Source organism: Ahaetulla prasina, chromosome 1 (assembly GCF_028640845.1).
Source record: "Ahaetulla prasina isolate Xishuangbanna chromosome 1, ASM2864084v1, whole genome shotgun sequence".
In the NCBI taxonomy this organism is placed as follows: Eukaryota; Metazoa; Chordata; class Lepidosauria; order Squamata; family Colubridae; genus Ahaetulla; species Ahaetulla prasina.
In genome coordinates, this window is record NC_080539.1 from 304,764,205 (window position 1) to 304,783,330 (window position 19,126).

The window sequence follows — 19,126 nt, forward strand, 5'->3', positions numbered from 1 at the left end:
CTGACCAGATGACAGAGCCTGGTTTTAAGGGAGAAACCTTTAAATATATTTCATGCTAAATATCAGTGAATGAGCGTTCTCATAGAGTGTGACTTTTTCAACCTTCAAGTGTGCTAATCCAATCAAATCCTCACTTAAAACCTCTAAAAAAGATAATGAGGCCATTCTGCAGGGACCATAAGGGCTTCTTACTGGACATTCCATTTAGAACTGGACCAATTCATCCAATTAGGAAGCCTTTAATAGGAAGGATCTCCACAGCGGTGAAGTCCCAAGGACTCTCCAAATAATGTTATGGGAAAATTGGGAAAGCCGGTAACGGAGTCAAATTCCTGGCATACAAAACTATTGGTTCAACTTGGCAGTGTAAAAAGATGGGCATGGAATCACTACCATCTTACAAAATAATCATAAAAACAAAAACAACACCAGGGATTAAAAAAAAAGATAAACAATGAAATACAGTTTCCTTAAATTTTGCCGTTTGTTTCAGCTCCAATGAGGAAAAGATGCAGGCCAATCTCACAGCACTGGCAATAGATGAGAAAATCATTGTAAACTACTGCGCTTACAGCTTACACCGGGACAGCAGGGAGACCTTATCTTCTCCTGGAAGTCCCTTCGGAGGAAGAAGAAAACTATCAATGGGAGTTTACTCTACTTTGTTTATTTATTTATTTTTCCTTAAAAGAAGGGACATCGGAACAGGAGTGCCGGAAGGCGAACGGCTCCCACTCCAAAGCAACCCCAGACCCGGTTGTGCCGCTTCACCTCCTCGGTTGCAGGACAGAATTGAGTGACCCATAGCCCAACAATGTCCCAAAGGTGTTTTTTTTTTCCGAGAGGCAACTGGACTTTCTGGTTTTTCTTCGAAGACGATTCGCTTCTCATCCAGGAAGCTTCTTCAGCTCAGAAGCTTCTTGGATGAGAAGCGAAACGTCTTCAAAGAAAAATCAGAAAGTCCAGTTGCCTCTCGGAAAAAAATGCTCCTTTGGGACAACCACGACCTGGATGCCCGAGAATCTCCATAGTCATAGCCCAACAAGAAACTCGGAGCTGGAGCGCACCCACTTGGGAAACGTAAAATCAAGCGGGTGGGAGTGCGTGAAAGGGGGCAAGAAATAAAATAAAATAAATAAAAATAAGAACCGGTAAAAAAAAAATCAAGTCGAGAATCGGCTGCCGTCCCCCTGGCCGAGAGGGAACTCGGGCGGAGCGGAATCTCCTTACCTGTTACAGCCCTGAAGTCCCGCGAAAACAGAGCCCATAGTGCCGGCAACAGCAACAGGAGTCCCCGCATCTGCATAGTCTGCTTCATCTCCATCTCTTCCCCCTCATCATCTTTATCACCATCCTCCTTGCGACCTCCAAAGCGCTCGGCTCGCGTCGGACCCCACAAATTCAAAGTCGGGGAGGAAAGGAAGGGGAGGAAAAGGGGAAAAGGGAGACCGGGCGGGCGGCAAAGCAATACGGGAGCGGGGGAAGAAGGGAGAGGAAAACCAACGACGCCCCTTCCTTGAAAGAGAAGGTCCGCGCCCCCTCGGTTTGGGCGCGAAGAGGGGCTCGGCGCCCACGCGATCGCGCCCGGCAAGCCAGGAAAAGAAGAAGCGGCTGGAGATGGCAGCGCCAGGCACCCCACCAGCGCTGGCTCGGCCGACGGCTCTGCTCCCTTTCCCGGAGCTTGTGATCGCCAAGTCGGGAAGGTCCCCCCCTGCCGGCCTCCTTCCCGCAGTGCACGCAGTTCATCGGACCCGCCGAGCCCGCCGAGTTGAGCTTGGCCCGGCGCGGAGCTCCCTCCTTCGGCCGCCGCGACTTCCTTCTGCAAGTCTTGGCATCGGCTTCTTGCTTCTCCTCCAGGAAATGGCGCTTTCAGGAGGCCACAGCTCTCCTGCTCATGACATCACCGGCTTCATGAATATTAATCCGTCGACGGCTTATCCTATTGCTTTCCTGAACTTTGTTGTTTTATTCCCCCGCGAAGTGGAAAATAACAGGCCTGCGGCAGAATCAACGCGGTCTCCCGTTTTCAAGGAGAGGGGAAGGCGCGGGTGCGACCTTTTTTCTGCGCGCAGGTTAGTCAGCGAGCCGCAGTTTCTACTCGAGGAGCAGCTCATCCCAAATCAAAGAGGTCGTGATTTGGAAAAGAGCGAGAGAGAGAGAAGCACAGAAAGGTCTGTGACAGACACGGACAAATAAAGGACTACCCATTACCAATCTTCATCCATAGAAGGAAGCCAGTAGATCAGTAATAATAAATAATGTTAACAGAGCATAAAACATCCGTGTGGATTTTCCTGTAAAAATCCAAGAGTGAGAATGTAATTTCTTCTTCCTTTTTCTTTTTTTTACAGATTATACATTTATTTATTTATTTATTTATTTATTTATTTATTTATTTATTTAGTCACAACAGTATATATAAGCATAAGCATGAAAATAACTATATAATGTATAAGCATATATATGAGCATAAGTATGTAATAACTATATTAATTGGTTATAATGAAAGGAAACAATAGGACAGGAACGGTAGGCACCTTTGTGCTCTTATGCTCTTAGGAATGGGGTGAGGTCAATAGTAGACAGTTTTTGGTTAAAGCTTTGGGGATTTTGAGAAGAGACCACAGAGTCAGGTAGTGTGTTCCAAGTATTAATAACTCTGTTACAGAAGTCATATTTTCTGCAATCAAGATTGAAGCGGTTAATATTAAGTTTAAATCTATTGTTTGCTCTTGTATTGTTGTGATTGAAGCTGAAGTAATCTTTAACAGGAAGGACATTGCAATAGATGATTCTTGAGTTAAACACAGGTCCTGTCGAAGGCGGTGGAGTTCTAAGTTTTCTAAACCCAAGATTTCAAGTCTGGTGGCATAAGGTATTTTGTTGTATTCAGAGGAGTGGAGAACTCTTCTTGTAAAATATTTCTGGACACGTTCAATTGTATTGATGTCTGAAATGTGGTATGGGTTCCAGACAGGCGAGCTGTATTCAAGAATTGGTCTAGCAAATGTTTTATAAGCTCTGGTTAGTAGTGTAGTGTTTCGGGAGAAGAAGCTACGTAAGATTAGGTTTACAACTCTTAAAGCCTTTTTTGCAGTGGGCTTTGGCACTTAGATCATTTGATATGAAAACTCCAAGGTCTTTAACAGGGTGGGGGTCATCTGTAAGGTAATGTCCATCGAGTTTGTATTTAGTGTTTAGATTCTTTTTTCCAATGTGTAAGACAGAGCATTTGCTGGTTGAGATTTGGAGTTGCCAAGTTTTTGACCATTCTGACACACAGTCAAGGTCTTTTTGAAAGGTAGCTGTATTGTTGGTAGTGTTAAATAGTTTGACATCGTCAGCGAAAAGAACACAATTACTTTTAATATGGTCACAGAGATCATTAATGTGTAATATGAAGAGTGTTGGTCTAAGAACACTGCCTTGGGGAATGCCACTATTGACAGGAACAGGATTTGATAGGGCACTGCCTATTTTGACCACTTGTTGTCTGTTTGACAGGAACGCTGTTATCCAATTGTGGAGGGGTCCGGAGATGCCGTAGAATTTTAGTTTTAGGAGAAGTTTGTCATGTACCACTGAGTCAAAAGCTTTACAAAAGTCTATGTAAATTGCATCTATTGTTTTGCCTTGATCAAGATTTGTAGTCTATATGTTTTTGCAGTGTAGAAGTTGTAAGTTATATGATAATTTTTTTCTGAAACCAAATTGTTTATTAGAGAGTAGATTGTCTGTTTCTAGGTGGAGGATAATGGATTGGTTGATGATAGATTCCATAACTTTACAGGTGATGAAGCATAGACAGATTGGTCTGTAATTTTCAACTAAGCTGGGGTCTCCTTTTTTGAAAACAGGGATGACCGTGGCTAGTGACCAAAGTTTGGGAAGGGAACTGGTCCTGAAGGCTTTTCCAAAGATTATGCTTAGAGGTTCTGCTATATTAGTGGAAAGCTTTTTTAAGAAGTATGCACATAGTCCATCAGGTCCTATATATAGGGATGGTTTCAGTTTGCGAAGAGCTTTTTCAACATTGTCTTCAGTGAAATCTATATGTGTTAGGTCGTTGTCGTTGTTGGTTTTATTTTCAGTTTTTCTTAGCCGTTCTTCTCAGAGTATTTTCCATGGAATCAAAGCATTACATACAAATTACATACAAGGGGCGTGCATAATCGTGTATCTGTTATACATGCTTGACAAAATAAATAAAAAATAATTCATTGGACAGTTTACCTTAATCCCACTTTCTCTTGTTAATGTGGCCAATGAAATAAGTGAATGTGGGAAATTCTTCATTATGAATATTGTATATTATGTTCATAATGTATGGTTCAGATGTTTTTATTTATTTTGTGTAGCTGACTTCTTTGAACCCAATTTTGCTCCAAGACCATGGCAGCTGCATAATATTTCTTACTCCAAGTCCAGTTCTACAATAAAATAAGTTAGGATGGACTAAATATAGTGACTGGCCCAAAATTATTAAACTAAATGTGGACTTGAACCTAGGCTCCTTAGTCCTGTGTAAATTTAATAAAATTTAATAAATAAATAAAAATAGTCTACCTAATATTTATTTATTTTATTTATTTATTTATTTTGTCAAACGTAATAATATATATAAGTGTAAGCATGAAATAACCACACAAATTGAATACAACCAAAGGGAACATTAGGACAGGAACGGTAGACCTGCTGGTGCTCTTATGCACACCCCTTACAGACCTCTTAGAATGGGATGAGGTCAACAGTAGACGGTCTTTGGTTAAAGTTTTGGGGATTTGGGGATGAGACCATGGAGTCAGGTAGTGCATTCCAGGCATTAACAACTCTGTTACTGAAGTCATATTTTCTGCAATCAAGATTGGAGCAGTTCACTTTAAGTTTAAATCTATTGTGTGCTCGTGTATTGTTGTGGTTGAAGCTGAAGTAGTCTTCGACAGGAAGGACATTGTAGCAGATGATTTTATGAGTTATGCTCAGGTCATGCCGAAGGCGGCGTAGTTCTAAATTTTCTAAATCCAGAATTTCAAGTCTGGTGTAATTAGTAATTAGGCCCATCAACATTATGTCTAAATTGGGGAATCTGAGTTATAGTCTTTCTCTCATAGACCATCATAAAACTTACATTTTTACTAAAATTAGTTGGATATTTAAGGAAGAAGTAAATTTGCTTCTTGCTTGTTTGTACTGTGAAAATTTATGTAAGGTTGGTATGTTTGGATTGCCCTGTCCAGTTGAAATGCCTTAATCCAAATTGTCAGTACCTTTTACTGGAAATTAAAGCCAACAGAGAAAAACAAGAATTGGTCTATTATGTTTTGGCTGCAAATTGGGCAGCAGAGAGATGTAGTAACTCTTGCTTAACTGGTTGAAAACAGGAGAAAAGGGAGTGTGTAACTGTGTATTCCCTAACTCCCTGTGAATGGCTGGCCCATGATATCTGGCTGCCTGAGCTATGGTCAATTATTTTGACACAAAATATAAGAAAATATCCCAACGGTTTCTCATGGCTATAATACCACAATAATGATAAATTACATAACGATTTGCTGTTGCTTCATAGCTGTCTAAATATAGTGGGTCATTTCACATTGCCCAAATTAGGGACCTATCAAGTGTATTTTAAAAACTGATAATAAGAGATAACAAAACCCAGTAAAATATCTAAACATCAGCATTGACAAATTCATTATCAGTCAATTGCAAAATGCAGCTTTATTCAGAACAGCTTACATCCTATGACGATAAGTAAGACTGTAAGACCATCAAATATTCACATCTGCCTATCCCAGGTCCTTGGGAAGGACTCAATCTAGTCTGAACATATGGCTGACACTGATGAACAGTAATAATAATAAGGGAGACAATTTTTCTGAATATTGTAATCAATAAATAGTTGCCAAGCTCTGTAAGAAAGCCATGGTAGTCTATGATGGTTAAAAAAAAAAATCAGGAATCCGATAGCGTCTTTTCTGACTAACAAATTTAAGCTCACAAAAATCTGTTAGTCAGAAAAGGTGCTACCAGATTTTTGATCTTTTGCCAGACTTTTGAGTTGGGTTGAGTAATGAAACTTGGTTGAGTAAAGTAACATCTGCAAGAAAACAACCAAGAGCAACAAGGACTCCATAGTTCAACCCAGAGTATACATATTCTCTTCTATTGAAACTCTGTTGAATTGATTAATGCGTTGTGTTGTAATGTTAAGCATGGAAGCTATCTCTTCAAATTCCAGCCAGCTGTAACTTCCTCAGAAAAATATTTATTACTTCCTTTGGCTACTTTGTTAGTATTTCCTTTATGAAGCCTGATGGTAGGTAGATAAGATTAAGTAGCTTTCAAGGTTGCAATTAGGTTTAAATAAAGAGAAAAATAATACGGAATACTCTTAATATTTCCCCCACCCCCAGCCGTATGTTGCTTACTGCCTGTGTGCATGAAATGTTTAGCTTTGGCTATTCTAATCATAATTCAAACCATTTTCTGGTTTTGTATAAATGCAACTTTTGACTTGTTTCTGGTTTGGTACAATTACTTTTTTTAAATTTTTTATCCTGATGAAGGGCTTTATTAAAATCTTGTTTACATAAAAAGAAATTGAGAGACATTCCAAATAAATCATTATCAAATTTATCTGTTTTAGCAAACTTTAAGATAAAGTCTCTTTCAACTTAAACCCCACTCCTAGTGAGTTCACGGATGCATCCATTCAATTTTCATGCCAACAATGGGGAAGTGGTGGTTGCTACCTTAGCTTACATATGCCAACAGGGGGGGGGGGAAATCAGGATTTTCTTTATAGGGAAGAAATTATATTGTCATAAAACATCTGGTTTGTGGTAATATATATTAATCCAACTAGAGATATACAAAGTAGTTGAACACTTTTCAGATTCCAAGAACTGTTCTTCAATCAGGATGTAAAATAGTAAAAAAACTATTTCCATCAGATATGCTGGTTGGATTCAAGAAGCCATAAGTCCTATCAGTATTGTAAGAGTGTTTAATTAATATTATCCCTTCCTACCAGCATGATTTTGGCCTGTAAAGCAACCTACTGGTTCAAACCCTTAGGAGCATCATGAAAGTTCTGCTAATTAAAATCTAATGCCCAAGTATGAAAATACAACAGGATAGTTATATAGTAGGATGAAACTGTTTTGCTTATTTGTCCTTTAAATATGTGTTCAACATGCTTTTCATTTAGCTTTGGGGAAAAAATAATTCTACAATTCCTGTAATTCTTCAATAATAAACCTTGTTTCCCATTTGTTATATTTCAAGAAAAACCATTTGTTTTTTATAGTGTTTATAAAATTCCCCTTTATTAAATTTGATATCTGGTCTCCAACATTAAATCTATTATTTTATTTTATTGAGGTAATGTGCAGCTATTAATGAAATTCCTGTATGTTTAAAGTGTCCTGTTGAATTTTCTGTTTCATAAAACTTTTTCTTAATTTCCGTTTTAAATGACACAAAGGCAACTTGAAAAGTATTTGTTTTAAAATATGTATTATTAGGAAAAATAGTTAGTAATTCTGCAATTACTATGCTGAAATACTTGGATTAGTTTAATACCGGAAGTAGTTAGAATCTGAGTCCGATACTTATTAGTGGGAGCCTAGCCTGGGCATTAGTAAGAGGTACTGTCTTTCTTTAACTTCCAGAATTCCGTAATTAGTATAATTACTGGGACTTTTGAGTCATCTCAAGACCATAGTAAAAGATTGTTGTAAATTTACAGTGAAAGGTATCCAGCCATGGGAATTGAGCGTCTCAGCTGAGTCACATTTGGTGTATTTGGGTGGCTGGATAGATGAATACATGGATGGATTGTGAGTAGGTTTAAAAGTGAATGTGTCTGAGAATATTTGTATGAGAAGAGTGACTTTGTGAGCATGGTTTCACTAACAGTAATATTTATTCCTGCCTCACTTAAATTGGCAAAGGTTTAGAATAGAATATAGAGTTCATTATAAAATCTATAATGAAAAAATGTACAAAAAGTATTTTCATGATTTTTTTCTCAGTGTATATTTAACTAGTAGCAGAAATACCACAATGCTAACTACATTTCTTCATTATATGCCTATTCGCTGGAGCTCTCTGGGTACTTCAAAGAAAACAGATAAAAGCATGGAAGACAAGAATAAGGGAACATAACGTAAGTAACAAAGACACAAAACTAAGCTGGTTAAATCAGCACAGGAGTCTAGTGGAAAAGTAAAATCAGACTGTTTCCTAGAAGCAATAAAGCTATAACTTAAGTATTTTGGATTCACAATGTGAAGAATTTGATGCATGGGAAAAATCAAGGACAATTGAAAATGAAGCTGACAGAGGTCAAGGTAGCCAGATGCTGTCAGTGATGACACAAACAGGAGCTTACAAGAACTCATTTACAACAATCAGTCATAGCAAAATGATGTCCACGAAGAGATGGAAATGACTGACAATTGCACAGCAAAAAAACTTGATTTATAGCTTTAAAATGTAGGTCTTGTGATGTCATTATAACCTTCACAGTCATTCCTAAGAAGCTTTTTCTGTGCTTGCTAAAGAGCGTTTCTCAACATAAGGAACCGACGGCTTCTCCAGCATTACACATTTGTTGAGAATGTGAAGGTGCAACATCATCCTCAGGCCAGGGGTGAAATCCAGCAGGTTCTGACAGATTCTGGAGAACCGGTAGTGGAAATTTTGAATAGTTCGGAGAACCGGCAAATATCACCTCTGGCTGGCGCCAGAGTGGAATGGGAATGGAGGTTTTGCAGTATCCTTCCCCTGGAGTGGAGTGGGAATGGAGGTTTTGCAGTATCCTTCCCCTGGAGTGGGGTGGGAATGGAGGTTTTGCAGTATCCTTCCCCTGTCACGCCCATCAAGCCAAACCCACAGAACCGGTAGTAAAAAAATTAGGATTTCACCACTGCCTCAGGCCATTTGTTCCACTTCAGATATTGGCCAGCTTCTGCCAGCTGAAATAAGCCACGTTGAACAGCCAGCCTCACAATTTAGAGTGGGCACCTGCCCTGCTGTTGGCTACCCGATGTCTGTAGGTGTGCCATCCTTCCAGTCCCTGGTGTCTGATTACCATTTGCCCTTTGACAGCAGGAGAGTCAGAGCTCCAAATCCATCTCTCAATTTGCCTAGTCAAGCTATTGATGCCAAGAAAATAAGAGTGAGAAGGGAGGGAAGTGGGGCTTTGGGGTGCTGGTTGTCCTTTTCTTCCACAGAAGGTTTTCTTTTCCATTAGAAGGTCACTTGCAGGGATATCTTCCCCCCCTCAGCAAGGTGCCAATGCCTAAGTTGTAAAGGGGCTTTTATAGTCACATAACATTGAAGTTGTGGAGGTGGGGGAGGCAGCTGAACTATGGAGAAAGCAGCCAGTACTCCTGCAGTAAAGTCTCCAACCCTTTCAGGCTTTATTCCATTTGCCAAAGTTACAGCATAATACACGTCCGGCAGGCTTCCAGAAGAACTCTGGACACATGTAGAAAAAGTCCAGCTTGCAATTCAGGCATTGCAGCAAGTTAAACTGCAGGAGTACTTTAAGCGCTAGGCCAGCAGTCATTCCCTGGAGTGCCTGACACATTTAAAACACCCTTCTGCAAATTTGTCAGTGGCAAAGCTAAATGGGGTAAATTGGTAGCTGTTCTGTAGGGATGTTCTCCTTGCAGTATAGAGTTGTTTCCCTACCTCGGAAACTCTGGAGCTCTGCAGCCTACACACCTGTGGGAAAGGACAAAAAGATCCATTTCTCTTCCTATCCCTTTGGTAAGAGAATTCGGGTCTTCTCCCTCCCCACGGGATTTCTTCTGGGTGGCAGGAGAAGCAGGGAAAAAGCAATTGCAGAGAATAACTCCTTCGTTGCAAGGTGACCTATTCCATTTGTGAGACAGACAACCAATAGCAAAAGTCCCAAAGGTCTTTTGCTGCTGGCAATTGGTACTACAAGACCTGGTCTCCACCTGTTTCTGTCCTCTCCTGAAAGAAGTCATAGCCTCTGTTCTGCTTTGTTGCCCAATAAAGATCCTCGGGCAATGTTTCGAAACTCGAAAATGTGTTTCCTTGAAACTGAATTGAATTGTTTGAAGCCTACTAGCTGGAGAATTCTGGGAGTTGAAGTCCACAGATCTTCAAGTTGCCACAGTTGAGAAACAGTGCCCTAAGGTTAGACAGCATGGCTTGGAGCTCTTGCAATGGATAACAGAATAGTTATCTATGTGGTCTAGGTAACCACCCTGACCTAACTTCTCCCGATACATTCTTCAGACACAGAGAAATTTTGAAAGGCCAAAGGAGAAAAAGGGAAATCAGGAATAATCTGATGAAATTTCTGCACATATGAATGACAAAGGCAGTGATCTCGGGCAAGTAACTATTCTGTTTTACCCTGCTGATTTCAACAATGGAATTATTTATTTAGTCTCTTAAGATTTTATTTAATCTCCTTTTTCATATACAACTCAAGCTGATAAACATACCTATACTTCTTCCTCCTGTTTTCCCCACAACAACCACCCTGTGAGGTGAGTTCAGAGAGAGTAACTGATCCAAAGTCACCCAGCCAGTTTTTCATGCAAAAGGCGGGACTACAATTCACAGTTTCATGCTTCCTAAGCCAACACTTTAACCACTACACTCTTTGTGCATGTTGCATAACAATATTGCATGACAATCCTTACTAGCGATTTAGTTTCAGCATAAATTCCTTGATGTAGCAACATCTTGAAATTATGCACATTCTTCCAACTGATCTTGCTTGAAGCATGTTATTCTAGATGACTGGTATCAACATCTCAAATTCCAGAGCAGCTGGCAAGGAATGCTGACAGGGCCTACTACACTCTTTCAATCCTCTTAAATAATATCGTTCTGTAGCATTTTAATTTTTAGTGTCCCTGCTGCTAAGTCATTCTAGAGCATGGTAGGAGATTAGAGTTGTTTGAAACACAGCTAAACAGCAATGATATTTGCTGCAAACACTGTTCTAAGACTATACAGGAGGCATTTCATCACATCAGGGCTGGCCCACAATGATTTAATGCTTACATTAAATCATATCTTGCAACACCTCACCCTGACCTAACTTCTCCCAAATTAGGAGATTAGGTAATCTCTGCTAATATTAGGGTTGATCTACCATGGATTCCCTAAAACATAGAACTGGCTCTGCCACTATTTAATTAAGTGAGCTTCTGACTTGTTCAGACACAATATCTCATTTAATTAACAGACGACCCCTAATAAACTGGGGGTTTTGTTTTGTTTTGGGGGGAGGTTGATGTCCTCAGCACTGATGTCAGGGAATGCAAGAATGACCTGATGAAATTTTGCTATTTTGGGTGAAATCCAAATTTTTTTACTACCGGTTCTGTGGGTGTGGCTTGGTGGACGTGGTGTGGCTTGGTGGGCATGGCTTGGTCGGCATGGCAGGGGAAGGATATTGCAAAATCTCCATTCCCACCCCACTCTGGAATGGAGTGTGGAGGTGGTTCGCTGAACTACTCAAAATTTTGGCTACCAGTTCTCCAGAACCTGTCAGAACCTGCCGGATTTCACCCCTGATTTGGGGGGTCTTTGCAAATATGCTGCACCCCTCTTCTTGTCCTGTTTCAAATACTCACACCCAATTGCTAGGTGAGAACAGCAGTTTCCTCAAAGCTGAGAAGATAACTACAGATAAGGAAAGGAAAGGAAAGGAAATCAGTGAAGTCTCTTGGAAAGAAAGCTTGCCTTGGTACTTTCACTTTCCAATAGAAGAGAATATATGTAACACAGGGTTGAAATGTGGAGTGTTACCTAGACGGGTAATGAAACACCTGTAAGCAAACAACCAAGTTCAGAGAACACCAAGGATCCCACAGTTTCACTTTCAACAGGAGTATACAGGAGAGAATTTAAAATCCAGTTTGAAGTTCAGAGAGCCAGGTAGAGTTTGTCAGTCAGACCAAAGGACAGTTTCACAAGCAGGATTCACAGGAATGACACACTAGAGCAGGAGGTTAGGTAGTTATTTCCAATGTAGAAACATAGGTCAGATCTTTCTGTTAAATCAGACAACAGCCAGCTATCTTCAATTAAGATAGTTTGTCCTTGCTTGGCAGGGACCCTCACTGAATGTTTTTGTTCTGTTCTCAGCTCTACTGCTGAGTCTGAGGGTTTTGGGGGGAGAGATGTTTCATTATGTGACAACTTAAGCAGTTTTATGGTACCTGTGTTTGATCAGCGTTAGGTGATTCCTGAGACTGACACTCCATAAATTCAGTGGGAACAGCTTAGTCCTGTGCCATGACACCTCTTTTATCCCGAAGGTCATCCAATGCAATGCAGCTGTAGTATTGACCTATACAGCATTGATTTTTTAGTCTGGGGTATAGGGCTGACAAGGGACACGGTGGCTCAGTGGCTAAGGCGCTGAGCTTTTCGATTGAAAGGTTGGCAGTTTGAATCCCTAGTTGTCGCGTAATGGGGATGAGCTCCCGTTACTTGTCCCAGCTTCTGCCAACCTAGCAGTTTGAAAGCACGTAAAAAATGCAAGTAGAAAAATAGGGACCACCTTTGGTGGGAAGGTAACAGCGTTCCATGCGCCTTTGGTGTTTAGTCATGCTGGCCACAAGACCATGGAGACATCTTCAGACAACACTGGCTCTTCGGCTTTGAAACAGAGATGAGCACTGCCCCTTAGAGTTGGAAACGACTAGCACATATGTGCGAGGGGAACATGACAGCAGCCTCCCAAAGTATTGTGTGCCTCACTCTTGTGGTGATTTTGTTGGATGACCTCTAATGGAAAATGAATAGCAATACTGTATTTTCTCCATTTGTCTACTGTTCACTATTTGCCTGACTATGGATTGGTTTTGGCACCGATTTTGTAGCCTTTTCTAGCTTTATGAGCATCTTGATCTACAGGGATCTCTTTCAATTCACATCCATAAACTTGTGTCATTAATAACAGTCTCTGCTGATAGCAGTCAGTGTCTGTGTGCATTTTTTTTAGGGGAGCGCCCCTCAAACTTAACACCTGATTGTCATTTCTTGGATGGGAAAGTTTGACTCAATTTACCCTTTGGAGAGCTGAGTATCCTAGGGCTTCTCATACTTTTCCTAAGAAGTAGAATGAATGTTAGCTCAGTGTGTTCCATAAAGGTTGTTTGTTTAACCAGCATCTCTTTATCCACTGATAGAACTTATGAGAGGAAGCTCTGAGCACACATACGTCACAGCATTTCAGAATGATAGATAGTTCTAAAGAATTCATAAGCTTTCTCTTGATGCTATAAATACTGCTCGCTTTAAGGTTGGTGACTGCAGCCTCAATGTTCTACTCTCTATTATTGTCACATGATAAGATTTACACGTTCTACGAACTGGGTAATTCACTGGTGTTTGGCAAATAGCTCTGTATCTGCTGTAGCATGTACCTCAGAGTGTAACGTTTTTCGGCTTCCGAGTTTTGCCTGCTTTCCATGAGCTGATTAGATTAGAGCTGCCCACACATTTTTCTGAGCCCTGCTGTAAAGACAGTAAGGAGTGACATGCGGGGTGGGCGGGCTATAGTCATGAATCAAAATTACAGTTCTCCTATATGAATCTCTTAAAGGATTTTAAAAGGAATGAAGATCCTTAAGGCAACATGACAAAAGTTCCAGTGAATTCAGTTGTGCTTTTGTTAGGTAAATTCAGACTGACTACCAGATAGCAGCAAATGTAGGTCATTTAGCATAACACCATGGGCATCAGCAGCAATTATTATTATTATTATTATTATTATTTATTGGATTTATAAACCGCCCTTCTCCCGAAGGACTCAGGGCGGTGTACAGCCAAGATAAAAAAGAACAATATACAGTTAAAATACAATTAAAAAACTTATTATACAGTATGGCCGAAATAATTAAGAATTATGAATCTAAAAACCCCAATTAAAACTAGAGAGAAAATTTAAAATTTAAAATTCAACAATTTAAGAAAGCTCCGTACGAACAAACAAATATGTTTTCAGTTCGCGGCGAAAAGTCCGAAGGTCAGAAATTTGACGTAAACCAGGGGGGAGTTCGTTCCAAAGAGTGGGGGCCCCCACAGAGAAGGATCTTCCTCTGGGGGGCGCCAGCCGACATTGTCTGGCGGGCGGCACCCTGGGGAGGCCCTCTGTGGGAGCGTACGGGTCGGTGGGAGGCATGAGGTAACAGAAGGCGGTCCCGTAAGTACCCAGGTCCCAAGCCATGGAGCGCTTTAAAGGTGGTTACCAAGACCTTGAAATGCACCCGAAAGGCAACAGGAAGCCAGTGCAGTCTGCGCAGGAGAGGTGTCACATGTGAGCTACGCGTGACTCCCTCTATCACCTGCGCAGCTGCATTCTGGACCAACTGAAGCCTCCGAGTGCATCTCAAGGGGAGCCCCATGTAGAGAGCATTGCAATAATCCAGGCGGGAGGTAACCAGAGCGTGAGTGACTGTGCATAGGGCATCCCGATCAAGGAAGGCGCAACTGGCGCACCAGGCGAACCTGGTGGAAGGCTCTCCTGGAGACGGCCGCCAAATGATCTTCAAACGACAGCCGTGCATCCAGGAGAACACCCAAGCTGCGCACTCCTCCTTTGGGGCCAATAACTGCTTCAACAGTCAGCTGCGGCTGCAGCTGACTGTATCGGGTGCCGGCATCCACAGCCACTCCGTCTTGGAGGATTGAGCTTGAGCCTGTTCCTCCCCATCCAGACCCGTCGGCCTCCAAACACCGGGACAGCACTTGACAGCTTCGTTGGGGTGGCCGGGGTGAAAAATACAGCTGAGTATCATCAGCGTACAGTTGATATCTCACCCCAAAGCCACTGATGATCTCACCCAACGGCTTCATATAGATGTTGAACAGGAGGGTGAGAGAATCGACCCCGCGGCACCCCACAAGTGAGGTGTCTCGCGGTCGACCTCTGCCCCCCTGTCAACACCGTCTGCGACCGGTCGGAGAGATAGGAGGAGAACCACCGATAAACGGTGCCTCCCACTCCCAATCCCTCCAACCGGTGCAGCAGGATACCATGGTCGATGGTATCGAAAGCCGCTGAGAGGTCTAATAGGACCAGAGCAGAGGAATAACCCCTGTCTCTGGCCCTCCAGAGATCATCCACCAACGCGACCAAAGCTGTCTCCGTGCTGTATCCGGGTCGGAAACCGGACTGGAACGGGTCTAGATAGACGGCTTCATCCAGGTACTGGGGTAGCTGCCGTGCCACAGCACTCTCTACAACCTTCGCAGTGAAGCGAAGGTTGGAGACCGGACGGTAATTACCTAAAATAGCTGGGTCCAGGGAAGGCTTCTTGAGGAGGGGTCTCACCACTGCCTCCTTCAAGGCAGCAGGGAAAACTCCCTCCAACAAAGAAGCGTTGGTAATCCCCTGGAGCCAGCCTCGTGTCACTTCCCGGGAGGCCAGCACCAGCCAGGAAGGGCACGGGTCCAGTAAACATGTCGTAGTATGCAGCCTCCCCAGCAACCTGTCCACGTCCTCGAGAGTCACAGGGTCAAACTCATCCCAAATAACCTCCACAAGACGCGACTCCGCCCTCCCACCTGGATCATCCCAATTTCGGTCCAAGCCGTCCCGGAGGTGAGCGATTTTGTCGTATAGATAACCACTAAACTCCTCGGCACGGCCCTGCAACGGGTCATCCCGCACCTCCTGATGAAGGAGGGAGCGGGTCACCCGAAACAGGGCGGCCGGGCGGTTATCTGCCGACGCAATGAGGGTGGAAGCATAGGAACGCCTCGCCTCCCTCATTGCCACTAGGTAGGTCCTAGAATAGGATCTAACTAGTGTTCGGTCAGCTTCTGAGCGGCTGGACCTCCAGACGCTCTCTAGGCGTCTTCTCCGGCGTTTCATCTCTCTCAGCCCCTCGGAGAACCAAGGGGCCGGGCGAGGCCTACGCCGGGTCAGAGGCCGCAAGGGCACGACACGGTCCAAAGCTCCAGCCGCGGCCCGTTCCCAGGCCGCAACTAGCTCTTCAGCCGTGCCGTGGGCCAGGTCCTCAGGAAACGGCCCAAGCTCCGTCAGGACCCTCCCCGGGCCCATCAGGCGCCTGGGACGGAACCAACGCATTGGCTCCGTCTCCCTGCAGTGGTGGATAGCGGTCCGAAAGTCTAGGCGAAGGAGAAAATGATCTGACCATGACACCGGTTCTGTTTCTAAGTTGTCTAATACCAGATCATTTCGCCACTGACCAGAGATATAAATCAGGTCCAGTGTGCCACCCCCTGTGTGCGTGGGGCCATCAATTACCTGGATCAGGTCCAAGGCCGTCATGGAAGCCTGGAACTCCCGAGCCGCTGTCGATGACAAGCCCGTCGATGGCAGGTTAAAGTCCCCCATGACTATCAGTCTGGGGGTCTCCACCGCCACCCCGGCGAGTACCTCCAACAGCTCGGGTAGGGCTGTGGTCACGCAGCAAGGAGCCAGGTACGTGATCAACAAGCCCATCTGATCACGATGGCCCCACCTCACAAAGAGGGATTCACAACCGGCAATCTGAGGAACAGTGGCCTCCCTCGGCTCTAGACTTTCTCTAATGACAACCGCTACCCCCCCACCCCTACCTTGGGCTCTCGGCTGATGAAATGCTCGGAAACCTGGTGGGCATAGCTCCACAAGGGGAACCCCCCCCCTCCGGGCCCAACCAGGTCTCCGTAATGCCCATAAGGTCCGCGGCTTCCCCCTGAATAAGATCACCAATCAGGGGGGCCTTATTGACCACGGACCGGGCATTACATAACATCAACCGGAGACCAAGGCTCTGAGGACCATGGCCCCCCGGGGAACGGGTGAAGACTGAGGGACCGGAGCACGTGATCGTTTTGAGACACCGAGCACGTGCTCCCAACACTTGATATGGCCCCCCCCTTCCGCCATATCTGCCTCTCCCACTTACCGTACAGATGGAGCGGTTCTCCCCTCCTGAACGAACCCATCCCCTCTGCCTTCGGACCAGATGGTAAAATGCCGCGAACAAGCACAGGGCTAAATCCTCCCGACGGGTTATTCCCCCCACCCGTCATATCCCTCCCTCCCCTTAAAAGACCCCTTTTAAAAAACCTATTTAAAAATCCCCAGAAACTCTTCTTAGCTGCATGCCACCTCTCTGGGTCCCAAGACCCTTCGTTGAGGTAAGCTCTTGATAACCTAGAGGGCCATTCCTGCGAGGCGGGGGAACCTCGCAGCCGTAATAGTTCGGTGGATGAGTATCTCATGAAAGAATAATAGTTTACGACAGCGAAAATGTAAAACCCAAGCCGGCATAGATGTTAACCAGCTTCTAGTCCAACCGAGTTGACTGTTCCGCTCAAGTCCAAATGAACCCAAAACCGGCCAAGTCCAGATGATCCAGGAAACAACCAAGGGGTCCAGGGGTCTGACCAAATCTAGTGGTCTCCCCCCCGGCAGCTGGTACCCTAATATCTTCCTCAGTTGCCGGCCACTAAGGTGGAATAGTGGCCCTCGGAAACTCGGCATTTCTCCATCCTGGGGGAGGGACTCCTGCCGCTCCGTAGTCTGATGGAATGCCGCACGTTCTAGTGCCACCAGTACCGCAATTGCCGCCAGAATCACCGCCGTTCCAGAGGCCGCCATTAATAGTGCCGGATCCATGTTAAAGACATGTCCCAGCACGCCGCAGATAGAAGTCGAGGACGCCCCGCCGATGTGCCGCTGATGAAAAATGCGGCACAAAATCATGCCGCTGAGGAGCATTTCAGCGAAGGCCAGGCCTGATAGAAAAAAAAACCACTGGGGGGGGGGGAGAACAGCCGATCTTCGGGCCCTCCAAAAGTCCAGCCCGAGCGGCCCACCACCCTGCCGCCAACTTTGTAAGCGGCCAGGGGATCGAACTAAGGCCCACCCGGGATGACTACCCCACCCCGAGATAATCGCCGCCATTCGCTGTCCCTCGGAACTGGAACTTCTGCAATGGGCACTGGCTTGAAAATTATGGGTGCGACTGGGTGATCAAAGCCCCGCCCCTTTTTTAATGTGTTTTGCATGCATGTAAAAGAGGAGTAGGACTTTGCTTGCCTGGTTGTGTTTTCCAGTCTGACAATTCCTGTGAATGCCCCTGTACAACATCACTGCCTTCATATAGTTTTGAATGGGGCTGGCGAATAATAAAGATGTTAAATCAATTAATTAAAAAAAAACTACATTGCTAAGTTTCTGAAGTATATCTTAAGTCCTGGAAAATGCATTCATTTAATGCTATTTGTCAGTTCTGGGGTCCCCCTCACCCATTTTGCTATGTAAAACACACACACATACACATTGTGTGCCCATTAGGAGCACCAGTTTTATAACAACTGCAGCAGCAAAATACTTCTACCCGTTTAATTACCAGTAAAGCAAGAAAGACTGCTAAAAGCAGTCTTCTTGTACATCCAGTCAATATGCATAGTGAAAATTAATTTCTGTATCACTAATAAAATATACACATTAAGATTTATAAAAGATTTATATTTCGGGTGGTAAACAGTCAGTGCAGTCAGAAACAATTACACAGGTGCGAGATAAGTCTGTGTATAATAAAGGCTGAGAGAGCTGACCTTAAATAATTTCATAGGCATGTTCATGCAGGGGTTTTTTTGGGAGGGCAATGTTATAGAAATGATGTTTTGTTGCTGCCTTCTTTGTAGGATATTATTTCACTTCCCAAGGAGACCTATAGCCTTGCGATCCCATGTAGTCTCCTATCCAAATATTAATGAGGCCCGACTCTGCTTAGCTTCAGAAGTCAAAAAAATGTTGCTAGCTGCTAAGGCATCTATGTATTCACACATATTTCAACATATATGACTAAATAAAAGGCAGTGTAGGCTTAGTCCCTAACTCATGCTTTTTTCATTCTTAGACCATGAGACCAGATTCCATTTTTTTGTCAGCATGTTGACCACTAGCCAATAACCTCTGAGGGAACACTAGCCTGAAGATGATTTTTTAAAATTCAATGTTGTTAATAATTTATTTTCTTTACACTGGCATATGGATTGGTGTTTATAAAAGACAATAATACAGTTTGGCAGTCTGTTGCAATTCAGGAATCATCGACACATGCAGCCCACACCCATATTCCTTCTGAATATT

General features: G+C 43.7%; 2 protein-coding genes across 5 annotated transcripts in view; one reads left to right on the forward strand and one right to left on the reverse strand.

The window, feature by feature from the left end:
• Window positions 1-1,745, reverse strand: part of TYRO3 (TYRO3 protein tyrosine kinase) — an 88,511-nt gene extending 86,766 nt beyond the window's left edge. The window contains exon 1 of the mRNA XM_058162044.1: window positions 1,231-1,745. Within this exon, the coding sequence (XP_058018027.1) occupies window positions 1,231-1,324 (94 nt within the window). The 5' untranslated portion in view covers window positions 1,325-1,745. The remainder of the gene's footprint in view (window positions 1-1,230) is intronic.
• Window positions 1,618-19,126, forward strand: part of LOC131187610 (RNA polymerase II-associated protein 1-like) — a 106,805-nt gene continuing 89,296 nt past the window's right edge. Inside the window, exon 1 of one of the 4 annotated variants that reach the window (XM_058162052.1) lies at window positions 1,618-2,171. In XM_058162052.1, the coding sequence (XP_058018035.1) occupies window positions 1,618-2,171 (554 nt within the window). Of the gene's footprint in view, window positions 2,319-19,126 lie in introns of all 4 variants that reach the window. The other 3 variants (XM_058162049.1, XM_058162050.1, XM_058162051.1) reach the window with 3 other exon arrangements.